Source organism: Bison bison, unplaced genomic scaffold, assembly GCF_000754665.1.
Source record: "Bison bison bison isolate TAMUID 2011002044 unplaced genomic scaffold, Bison_UMD1.0 scf7180017864260, whole genome shotgun sequence".
In the NCBI taxonomy this organism is placed as follows: Eukaryota; Metazoa; Chordata; class Mammalia; order Artiodactyla; family Bovidae; genus Bison; species Bison bison.
The window spans coordinates 1,817,961-1,831,138 of record NW_011494832.1 but is presented as its reverse complement, the minus strand read 5'-3'; the positions used below and the strand labels follow the sequence as shown (position 1 = coordinate 1,831,138).

Genomic DNA, 13,178 nt, shown 5'->3' with positions numbered 1-13,178 from the left:
CTTTTTTTTTTTTTTTTTTTTTTTTTGGAGATAGTAGTTGGTATGTCTTAAGATCTTGAATATTTTTTTGTTTGTTTCTGCAAACACAACTTCTATCACAATTTTTCTCTATCATAACCAAATTTCCAAGGGCCATTTCCTCTATTGACTTCATTTCCCTCTTCTTAAGAAGTACCTTCCTAAGACTCCATCTTTCATTCTTCTCACTTCAAACTCCCTTTTTTCAGTTTCCCAATAGCTGTGTTCTGATCAACAAGGCCTGTTAGCATTTTCCAATTCAGAACAGGAGTTTGTCTTTCTGAGGGTGATTTTGTCTGTCTTTCCATCCCTGAGCTCCTTCTCCCTCTCTTTTTTGCTGCACTCTCCACCTTTCTCATCCAGAATGAGCTCTTGAGTTGGCTCTGATGCATTAGTGTTGTGTCTCCACTTACATGTACCTTTTCAAGTTCATAGCATTTTCTTTCTCCTAATTATGTTGTGGGCTTCCCTAGTGACTCAGAGGTAAAGAATACGCCTGCCAATTCAGGAAACACAGGTTCGATCCCTGAGCCAGGAAGATCCCCTGGAGAAGGAAATGGCAACCCAACCAGTATTCTTGCCTGGGAAATCCCATGATCAGAGGAGCCTGGTAGGCCACAGTCCATGGGGTTGCATAGAGTCAGAAACAACTTAGCAAGTGAACAACAACCACAATTATATTGTGGATATGGTTTCTGCATGGTTGTATTATTCTCTTACTGGATATTTATTACTTTCCAAGTGGATAGGTTAAAATTTAGATAGCAACCTTTACATTATAAGAGACCAGTACGTTTTTCATAAAGAATTTTATGTGAATGGTGATCATAAATAGATCAACAGGTTAATATAGACTTAAAGAAATTAAGATTTATAAAATTCTAATTTTCTAAATTTCATGAGAGTGACTGAAATGAAAGAAATTAAGAGGAAACTGGATATCTGTATTTTGAAGTACTAACATATTGTTTCTAAAATCCTTCATTATGTCCAGACCTCTCTCCAGAGCTCTAGGAAATTTATTTTAAAAAGCTCACCTACTACATTCATCATTTTTTCACCTTCTAGTGCAGCTTGCAAACTTGAACCATATATAACTCTTTCTGAAGCTTTACCACATCGAATCCTTTTTTGGGTCATGCCTTTCTGCTACCACTTCTGTCATCATCTCAAATAGGTTACTCTGCCATTTTTAAGTTAGCATTGCAAAAGTGTGCATCTATATTTGATAGTCTTTTTCCAGGTAGAAAAGGGACCCTGAATATCCACATTATTGAGCATACATTTGTTTATATAGTATCTGTTAGGAACATCGTATGCATTTTATTTTTTAAAAAACAGTCAGTTCAGTCACTCAGTTGTGTCCAACACATTGCAACCCCATGGACTGCAGCGTGCCAGGCTTTCCTGTCTATCACCAGCTCCTGAAGCTTGCTCAAACTCGTGTCCATCCAGTTGGTGATGCCATCCAAGCATCTCATCCTCTGTCATCCCCTTCTACTCCTGCCTTCAATCTTTCCCAGCATGAAGGTCTTTTCTAATGAGTCAGTTCTTAGGCCAAAGTATTGGAGTTTCAGCTTTGGCATCAGTCCTTCCAATGAAAATTCAGGACTGATTTCCTTTAGGATTGGCTGGTTGGATCTCCTTGCTGTCTAAGGGACTCTCAAGAGTCTTCCCCAACACCACAGTTCAAAAGCATCAATTCTTCAGTGCTCAGCTTTCTTTCTTTATTGTTCAACTCTCACATTCGTACATGACTACTGGAAAAACCATAGCTTTGACTAGATAGACCTTTGTCGGCAAAGTAATGTCTCTGCTTTTTAATATGTGGTCTAAGTTTGTCATACTTTTTTTTTCCAGGAACAAGCATCTTTTAATTTCATGGCTGCAGTCACCATCTGCAGTGATTTTGGAACCCAAAAAAATAAATTCTGTGACTGCTCCATTGTTTCCCCATCTATTTGCCATGAAGGGATGTGACCAGATGCCATGATCTTAGTTTTCTGAACTCTGAGTTTTAAGCCAACTTTTTCACTCTCCTTTTTCACTTTCCTCAAGAGACTCTTTAGTTTCTCTTCGCTTTCTGCCATAAGGGTGGTGTCATCTGCGTATCTGAGGTTATTGATATTTTTCCTGGCAAACTTCATTTCAGCTTGTGCTTCATCCAGGTCAGCATTTTGCATAATATATATGCATATAAGGTAAGTAAGCAGGGTGATAATATACAGCCTTGACATACTCCTTTCCCAATTTGGAACCAGTCCATTGTTCCGTGTCTGGTTCTAACTGTTATCTTGACTTGCATGCGGATTTCTCAGGAGTCAAGTAAGGTGGTCTGGTATTCCCATCTCTTGAAGAATTTTCCACAGTTTGTTGTGATCCACACAAAGACTTTAGTGTAGTCAATGAAGCAGAAGTAGATCTTTTTCTGGAATTCTCTTGCTTTTTCTATGATGCCACGGATGTTGGCAACTTGATCTCTGGTTCCTCTGCCTTTTCTAAATCCAACTTGAACATCTGGAAGTTCTCGGTTCATGTACTGTTGAAGCCTCGCTTAGAGAATTTTGAGCATTACTTTACTAGTGTGTGAGATGAGTGCAATTGTGTGGTAGTTTGAGCATTCTTTGGCATTGCCTTTCTTTGGGATTATAAAGAAAACTGACCTTTTCCAGTCCTGTGGCCACTACAGAGTTTTCTAAATTTGCTGGCATATTGAGTGCAGCACTTTCACAACAACATGTTTTAGGATTTGAGATAGCTTAACTGGAATACCATCATCTCCACTGGTTTTGTTTGTCATGATGCTTCCCAAGGCTCATCTGACCTCACACTCTAGGATGTCCAGCACCAGGTGAGTGAACACACCATTGTGCCTATCTGGGTCATTAAGACCTTTTTAATAGAGTTCTTCTGTGTACTCTAGCCACCTCTTCTTGATATCTTCTGCTTCTGTTTGGACCATACCATTTCTGTCCTTTATTGTTTATCCCATCTTTGCATGAAATGTTCCCTTGGTATCTCTAATTTTCTTGAAGAGATCTCTAGTCTTTCCCATTCTATTGCATGCTTCTATTTCTTTGCATTGATCACTTAGGAAGGCTTTCTTATCTTTCCTTGCTGTTCTTTGAAACTCTGAATTAAGATGGACATATATTTCCTTTATTTATTTATTTATGGTTACTTATTTGGCTTATTTATGGCTTATATGGCTATTTATTTACTTATGTCTATTTATTTATTTATCAAATTTTAGTTGTGGTGCACGGGATCTTCTTTGCTGCCTGTTGGATTTCTCCTTGTGGCACATAGTCTCTTTCTTGCAATGTGCAGTCTTCAGAGCATATGGGATCATAGTTGTGGTTTAGGGGCTTTTCAGTGTGGCATGTGGGCTCTCTAATTGTGGCACAGGCTTAGTAACCTCATGGCATGTGGGACCTTAGTTCCTCAACCAGAGATCTAGTCATGTCCACTATATTGGAAAACAAATTCTTAACCACTGGACCACCAGGGGAATCCGAAGCTTACACATTTTATACTCAGTGTGGTAAGATACATTGCTATGCTATGCTAAGTCACTTCAGTCGTGTCCGACTCTGTGCGACCCCATAGACGGCAGCCCACCAGGCTCCCCCATCCCTGGATTCTCCAGGCAAGAACACTGGAGTGGGCTGCCATTTCCTTCTCCAATACATGAAAGTGAAAAGTGAAAGTGAAGTCGCTCAGTCGTGTCCGACTCTTAGCGACCCCATGGACTGCAGCCTAACAGGCTCCTCCGTCCATGGGATTTTCCAAGCAAGAGTACTGGATTTATTTGGAATTTGTTTGTGCCCTTGTATGTTTTATCAACAATCCCATGAAGTTGTGGTCAGTACATTTAAAATCGATTACAATACTTTACAATACTGGGGTAATGAAATATTCAGGTTGAAGCCAAAAGTAGCCAAATTAAAAGTTACTATCATGAAAACATGAATGAAATGCCAGTGCTGTAAAATGCAAATCAGCTAGTTCTCATTTCCATCGTAAAAGTGGTTTAAAAAAAAAAAAAAAAACCTGTCCTATACTCAGCCCTACAAATGACGATTCCCTAGCCTATAGTTCCACGATGTTAACTGGGTTGTGTGCTGTAAACATTCTCTGAGAAGATGAAAAAGAGAACATAAAGAACCAATTTCTGTTTCCATTTTTAGACTCTAAAGTTTGTTGCTTTATTTGGTCATTTTCACCACTGAATGGAATAAAATTATCTAGTAAAGAGGAGCAAAAATAGAAGGATACACCCTCAACCTTATATAGGGAAATGAATTTGTGATTAATATATCATTCTTTTATGCATTTGTTAAAAATGAGAATGTTTTCAGAATTTATGTTTATAATTATACTCCTTGGGAACAAAAGTTATGTAACTTTTCCAGGAAAACTTAGTTATAGTTCCCAATTGATATACTATGTGTATGGCCAAAATCTAATAAAAATATAGGAAAAGATTTTCATATGAATATTAGCTATCACTGGAGTGTGCTGTTTTCTACCTGGGGAAATTTTGTATACTTCTATGTTCTCTTGTGATGTCATCACCTCTAAACCACAATAGCAAGAGCCTCAATTTTTCAAAAAAGCCAAATCCAATTAAAATAATCTAAGACTAAAGGAAACAGGCCCACATTCTGGCCCTTGTTCCTGTCTCCAAAGTCTTAGTACTTAGTATGTTTTCTAAATTGGTCTACCTTCCTGGCTTCGTAAGCTGCCCACCAGGATGGGCCTTCATACAACCCTTATGAATTAGCATAACCTATGCTATGACCCTTACAAGATTCTGCCTCCCAGGAAATGAACAAAACCTGACTGCAAATTTTGAACTCATATTACTGAATTTGTATCTCTAGGATTCAAGATGCAGTAACCCTTAGATGTGAACATGGTGTTAATATTTACCTAGTTTTTCCAGTGATAGGCAATAGGAAAAAAAAAAAGTGAAAAATAGCCAAATTAAAAGTTACTTTCTTGAAAATGTCTATAAAAACTCAACATAAAATAAGACTGCAAATGCAGAAATATTATATTCTCATTTTGTTTAAAAATTTAATGCTATCCAAATTAATTCAGTGTTATATGTATATGTTGAATACTAATAAAGTTTGAATAGAAGTCATCTAATCAATAGTGAGAGTTGGTGAAATAGCTTTTTTTTAATTTTGAAAGTGTTTTAGATTTCAGAAATAGTAGGAAAAAATAGTACAAAGTGTTTCTGTGTACCTTTCACCTCACTTCCCCTAGTAGTAAAATCTTTCATAAGTACAATTACTGAAGTCAGGAAATTAACATTTATATAGACTAGTTCTCTGGTGGCTCAGCTGTTAAAGAATCCACCTTCAATGCAGGAGACCCCAGTTCTATTCCTAGGTCGGGAAGATCCCCTGGAGAAGGGTTAGGTTATCCACTTGAGTATTCTTGGGCTACACTGGTGGCTCAGATGGTAAAGAATCCACCTGCAAAGTTGGAGACCTGGGTTGGGAAGATGCTCTGGAGGAGGGCATGGCAACCCACTCCAGTATTCTTGCCTAAAGAATCCCCTGGACAGAAGAGCCTGGCAGGCTACAGTCCATGGGGCTGCAAAGAGTCATACATGATTGAGCGACTAAGCACAAACTAGTACTAGTCTACACCTTATTTAGCTTTTTCTAGTTGGTTCACTAATGTCCACTTTCTGGTCCAGGCCCAATCCATATCCTATTCTACATTTAGTCTTTGTGTCTCCATAGTCTCCGTACATTGTGATGGGACCTCAATCAGTGTTTCTATTTCATGACCTTGACACTTTTGAAGAGTATTGGCCAGTTATTTTCTAGAATGTTCCTCCATTTGAATTTGCCAAATGTGGCTCTGTATCTCCAAAAGGGAAACACTCCCCCAGCTGTATCTGATTATTATATAAGTGAATTCTTGACCTGAGAACAACCATTACAGTGATCTTCCAGGCTAAGTAACTTGGATTTATTTTGAATAAAATGAATTGGATTAATGAATTAGGGAGATGGTAGGGAAGGTGGTAGAGAATCAAAGTAGTGAGATAGTGTTTCTTATAGCTTTTCAGTATTTGGGTCCCATTTCTATAGGGAATGCTATCCTTGGATTCTACAAGTTTCCCAGTTGTAGCCTAGAAAATGTTTTATTTTTTAAAATTAATTTCTATTGGAGTATAATTGCTTTGGGCTTCCCAGGTGGCTCTAGTAGGAAAGAACACACTTACCTGTGCAGGAGACATAATGGATGCAAGTTCAGTCCCTAGGTTGGGAAGATACCCTAGAGGAAGGCATGGCAACCCACTCCAGTATTCTTGCCTGGCGAATCCCCATGGACAGAGGTGCCTGACTGGCAACAGTCCTTAGGGTCACAAAGATTCAGACATGACTGAAGTGACTTAGCACACACACATAATTGCTTTACAATGTTGTGTTAGTTTCTTTCTGTACAGCAATGTGAATCAGTTGTGCATATACATATATCCACTCTTTTTTAGATTTCCTTCCAATTTAGGTCACCACAGAGCATTGAGAAGAGTTCCCTGTGCTCTATGGTAGGTTCTCATTAGTTACCTTGTTTATCCACTGTGGTGTATATATGTCAGTCCCAATTCATCTCACTTTTCCTTTCCTGCCTTATTAACCATAAGTTGGTTCTCTACATTTGGGACTCTATTTCTGCTTTACAAATAAGTTCATCTCTACCATCAAAAATGTGTTTTTTTGTTGTTGTTTTTTTTTAGCTAGCATAAAGGAGTCTCAGTTTTCTGCAATGAAAATGGACTTAACAAATAGATGATAAATAAACAGTAATTGGGAAAAGCAAGTAAATAAAAAGTATAACATGATAGCTGTGGCAAAAACCAGGCAGAACTAGATGCCTCTTTAATTTTTTATTCTATTGTAGTTTTACTAAGCTTATATGACTGACTGCAAGTTAACCTAGACATTTGCACAGACATTTGCAGAGTGGATTACTATAAGAATATCTAATCACTGAATTTTCTCCATGGTTCCATGGCCTGAAGAAAATCTCAATTATAACAGTTCTTAATGCAGCATTAACCTTGCAGATCTCAAGTGTTTATTTTTCTCTGTTGCATAGTATATGTTATTCTTTCATTAGTGTGACCTTAATCATCTGTAAATTTGTCAGATATTATCAGATACAGTTTTCTAAATAACCCAGGACCCAAGAGCTCCAAGCTGCATGCTTGTTTGGCAGAGCAAATAGTACAAAATTGGAAATTCTTTTTTGTCATTTGTTCCCTTAATTTTAAAAAGAAGTAGTCTTTTTTAAAAAACAAATTCTATTCCAAATAACTTACTTTTCACAATGAAAGATGATTCTTAATTTTTCATCATATAAATGTATACTTCTCAGTTAATAATCAAGTTATTATTATTGTTGTTGTTATTATAACAATTATTACTTATTATTATTATGACTTGTCTTCTTAAAAATGAAAAAAGCTTGTAGTTTTTTTGTTAGCATTTTAGCATAGACCTTCCTTTGCTTTTCAGAAAGAATATCTTTGTGTGCACTATATGCACACACATATACATTCATATATATGTACATACACACACCCACACCATTTTAAACATTGGTTGTAGGTTTTTATACTCATTCTGTCATATTTACAAATGAACCAATGTATGTATTCTGTTACTTGTTTCTTGTAACATCCATCCATCAATCCTTTGTAGGCATTATAAATGAAATGAGCGACAGCTCTTTGTAACAAGTTAGAGGTACAGTGTATTATTTTGTTTCAAACTGTGAGTCAAGTACCACTTAATAGTTCATCTTAAAATATAAGTATTTATAGCATATAATTTTGTTTAGGAATTAATAATCTATTTTGGAAATATGACATAAGCAAATAAATTATGTTATTATCTTATGAAATGCAAACCAGATTTCCCCCCTAACTCCTGATGACTACCTCATGATGGAAAATGGGAAACAATACCAAGGAATTGTTCTCAGAACCTTTGGCATTGTAAATCCACAAAGATAAAGAATCAGTGAACTCTATACTTGGTAAAGCTGAAACTCCAGTACTTTGGCCACCTCATGTGAAGAGTTGACTCCTTGGAAAAGACTCTGATGCTTGGAGGGATTGGGGGCAGGAGGAGAAGGGGACGACAGAACAAGAGATGGCTGGATGGCATCACTGACTCGATGGACGTGAGTCTGAGTGAGTCTGAGTGAATTCCGGGAGTTGGTGATGGACAGGGAGGCCTGGCATGCTGCAATTCATGGGGTCGCAAAGAGTCCGACATGCCTTGAGCGACTGAACTGAACTGATCTTTGGGGATACATAGCTTAGAATTAGTAATTTACACCCCCCCCAAAAAAAGAGCCAAAAAATGAGCCAAAGATAAGGAATAACTGAAGGAAAGGTTTTATAGTATAAAAGTTGTTTTTTTTAATTTAACTTTGAAATGCTTGCATTTGACAGCACCTTTAAGTAGGACTAGTATATATATAAAACTAACCATGTTAGACTTTTACTCTAAATATTAGTAAATATGATTGTTTTACTTATTTTTATAGACATGGGGTAATATTAGACCTATTATATGTATGAATCCATGTATTCAGCCATATTAATAATAAATATTCATAATATCGGGGCTTCCTGTAGCTCAAACAGTAAAGCATCTGCCTGTGATGCAAGAGACCAGGGTTCGATCCCTGGGTTGGGAAGTTCCTATGGAGAAGGGAATGGCAATCCACTCTAGTACTCTTGCCTGGAGAATTCCATGGACAGAAAAGCCTGGCGGGCTACAGTCCATGGGATCGCCAACAGTCGGACACGACTGAGCAACTAATGCACGCACGCATTCATAATATCAATTGTCCTCTGTATATTCTTTCACTTTAGTTGCACCCCACTCCAGTACTCTTGCCTGGAAAATCCCATGGATGGAGGAGCCTGGTAGGCTGCAGTCCATGGGGTCGCTAGGAGTCGGAGACGACTGAGTGACTTCACTTTCACTTTTCACTTTAATGCATTGGAGAAGGAAATGGCAACCCACTCCAGTGTTCTTGCCTGCAGAATCCTAGGGATGGGGGAACCTGGTGCGCTGCCGTCTCTGGGGTCGCACAAAGTCAGACATGACAAGCGATTTAGCAGCAGCAGCAGCAAAAGGCACTCAGTAGATATCTTTCAAATGCATTTTTCTTTTTAATAGCCAAATTCTCCAGTAGCTTGAGGAATTTGATAAAAACTATCTGGATAGTTATTCTCATTAGCCTAAATTAAGTATTGTTATGGCAGAAAGTGAAGAGGAACTAAAAAGCCTCTTGATGAAGGTGAAAGAGGAGAGTGAAAAGTTGGCTTAAAACTCAACATTCAGAAAACAAAGATCATGACATCTGGTCCCATCACTTCATGGGAAATAGATGGGGAAACAGTGGAAACAGTGTCAGACTTTATTTTGGGGGGCTCCAAAATCACTGCAGATGGTGATTGCAGCCATGAAATTAAAAGACGCTTACTCCTTGGAAGGAAAGTTATGACTAACCTAGATAGCATATTGAAAAGCAGAGACATTACTTTGCCAACAAAGGTCTGTCTAGTCAAGCAAATGGTTTTTCCAGTGGTCATGTATGGATGTGAGAGATGCTAAAGCTGAAACTCCAGTACTTTGGCCACCTCATGCAAAGAGTTGACTCATTGGAAAAGACTCTGATGCTGGGAGGGATTGGGGACAGGAAGAGAAGGGGACAACAGAGGATGAGATGGCTGGATGGTATCACTGACTCGATGGACATGAATCTGAGTGAACTCCGGGAGTTGGTGATGGACAGGGAACCCTGGCATGCTACGATTCATGGGGTCGCAAAGAGTCGGACACGACTAAGTGACTGAACTGAACTGAACTGATGCTATATTAAACAGAGTGCCTATATTAATATCTGAATTGGCTAAGGTCTCTGGAACCAAAGTACAGTGTTTTTGAATCCTGTATGATTGTTAAGATAAAATGTGTCAGTGCGTGGAAAGTCCATCAGTACCTGGACATTGTAAATACTCAGTAATATTCTTATTACCATTTTGAAAGAAAAAGTTCTTAAGGTGCTTCACAATTTGGTATTATATGTTACTACTCCAAGTATATTATATTAATCCATTACTAATCCAAGAATTATTAAGCCAGGTCATAGCCTAGATTTTATATAGTAAAAAAAAAAAAATACTTGAAAAATATCTTTAGTATTTAAGGGAAGCTCCAATAATAGAAACCATAAAGGAAATCGCTGAGAATTTACCAAATAAAATTTTAAAAAACATGTGTTAAAGAGACTGTTCAACAAAGTTAAACTCTTAAAAACATGTATGCAACATGTGATAAAGGATTGTTACTCTTCATAAATTAAAAAAAACTATTATGAATTGATTTATAAAAGCAAGAAATGTACAAAAGGAAAAAAAAGTCCAAGAATGAAGAAATAAAAATTAATACAACTATCAACTGCTATTTAAAAACAATTTGGTTGATTTTTAAATAATAATTTATAATATTTTATCTGCATATCCAGATTTGAAAGTTCTAAAAATTGCCTTTTATAAACTCATGTGGCAGCAAAAGGTAACCTGATCTGGGCATGCTGGCAGCAAACCAGTGGTAACTGACTTGAAAGGGTCCTTTTCTGTGCCTCTTAGTGAGAATCACGTGATTTGGGCTGCCTGAATATTCATGGCTTTAAAAAATTTTAAGTGCTTTCTCGGACTCTGCTTGGATTGTTATAGAATAGAAGGCATTTGCATCATGTTATCCTTCTAAAATCAGAAAAATTATGAATTTCAAAACCACTCTGTCCAGAAATTTTTGGATGAGGAATTGTGGACCTGTGTTTAATTTGATGGTACAGAGAACCAAAGTCACTCATAAATTCCCAATGAAGTCATAAATTGGTTTCTTTTGTGAATGGGATAGTAAAATGTGAATATAGATATAGAGATTTATCAAAAGCCATAAAAGTGTGCATGCCCTTTAACCGGAAATTTCTCCTCTAGGAATTTATCATGGCTAAGTTATTGGGAAAATGATGGAAGACTTAAGCTTTAGTAAGTCCAACGCAGGTGACATATAACTGAAAAGCCCCACATGTTCTATGACGGAAGACTGGTGGGATTACACAAGGCTCTAAACACACCTCACACAACAACTGTGCCACTTTCAAAGTGATATTGTGCAGTAACACTCATTCATGTTGAAGATGCCCTCAGTATTTGTTAGGTAGAAATACCAGGCTGTAAAAATAATATGACTATATTATCTAATTTCTCTAAAAATTCTCTCTGGATGGCAGAATTGCAGGTGATTCTAATTTTCTTTTTATAACTGTGCTTGTCTATGATGAACATGTGTTACTACTTATAATAATAAAACTTTTAAGTGTCATTTAAACATATTATTAAGAGTTTGTCAATACATCTTACTTAGCTTCAAGTTATGTATATTATTAATGTGTGTGAGGAAAATACAATATTCTTCATATTTATAGGAATTAATTATAATGACTTGGTATATTTGAAAACAGTATCGTAACACATAGCCTAGTTTTCAAATAGCATGTTTTTCCTTAAAGAAACCTTTATTGTATTGTTGATGTTTTAATGTGTATTATTAAAATTTGCTGTGGAGCATTGAAAATATAAGCCATATTGTCAAGGAAAGCATGTTCAGAAATTTAGACTTAATACAAAAATATACCCAGAGAGTTTATTGGCAGCATTCAAATTCTGACCCATGAAGAGAGAACAGTAAGCTAACCATCTCGAATAGTGGGATATCAATTGAGAATGTGTAATTTCTTTGTTTCAGTCATAAGAAACAATTTGCTATTCTCAGAAATATATTTTGAAATTATAATCTTTATCCTGAAATGCTCCTTTTAACAATACAAATAAATGAGAAAGCTGTGTGCTCTTTCAGGAAAGTGATTTGCCTTCTGCATTGCCTTGAGTGGTGATAACATGATGATGTGCCATTCTACTGCTTGGCATGGGATAAACAGCTAGAACCAGCAGGATATCTACAGAGAAGAGAGTTCTGTGTTTAAAGTGCTAATTTCAAGTCAGTGTTTCTTATAGTTCCTACAATATGCATTTGAAATTTGGTGCTGACTCTGAATACTTTATTCCAGTTTGTTAGACTATTTCTGCAATATATGTACAATTAAATTATATCACTTATTAAAAATAGTGTTATCTGTTACTTATTTACTGAAAGAAACAACTCTTTATTTTTCAGAGCTTCCATATGGCTGGGAAAAAATCGATGATCCCATATATGGCACTTATTATGTCGAGTAAGTCTCTAAGTTTGATATTAACTTGTTATTAATGTGTTGTGAAATTGTGTTAGTATTCCATTTATTGTGCATGTGTGGCTAACAGTCCTTTTATGCCCCTTTCATCTTACTTTGAAGTACCCACAAAGACTCTAGCAGCACTAGCTAGCTGTCTCTTGCCTCTCCAGCTGGCTAATTTGTCATACTTTCCCTTTGACTCATGATTCTAAAACACCAATTGGAAAAGTGTCTTTCACACTGTCCTCTAAATGAGTGATAATTAAAGATATCAAAGTAAATGCCCTTCATTTTGCAATCAGAATGTTGGGAGCTGACTAGTTGTGCAATAGAGATGTTCTATTAGACCAGATTTCAAAGTCAGTTAAATGAAGCAACCATATTTTTCAGTTGAGGGATGAAATAAAATTTAGATTTCTTTGTCTTTTAAGGCCTCATTTTAAATCAGGAGGGTTTTTCTGTAAATTGGACTGAGCGACTAAACTGAACTGAACACTTACTGAAAATCTTTTAACATTGACAAAATTAACCAGGAGTTGCAGCTATAGTATTATTAAAATATATATGTATTTATTTTAACATATATAAATATCTAATACATAATATATTTTAATACATAAAATATATATGTATTTATCTATTGGAGGTTGTAGCATAATGAGTTACCACTCTATGCATCCTTTTATTCAGGATAAAGCCCCTATTAAGGATTCAATTATATACACATCTTTCTTTAGGAAAATCAAGTAATATTCAATAACTTTCAAAGGTTACGTACATAAGTTACTTTTCCATAACCCCTTTTC

General features: G+C 36.5%; 1 protein-coding gene across 1 annotated transcript in view; it reads left to right on the top strand.

The window, feature by feature from the left end:
• The window catches only part of MAGI2 (membrane associated guanylate kinase, WW and PDZ domain containing 2), a 1,467,824-nt gene that overhangs the window by 1,083,447 nt on the left and 371,199 nt on the right, over positions 1–13,178 (top strand). The window contains 1 exon segment of the mRNA XM_010848097.1: positions 12,315–12,372. Within this exon segment, the coding sequence (XP_010846399.1) occupies positions 12,315–12,372 (58 nt within the window).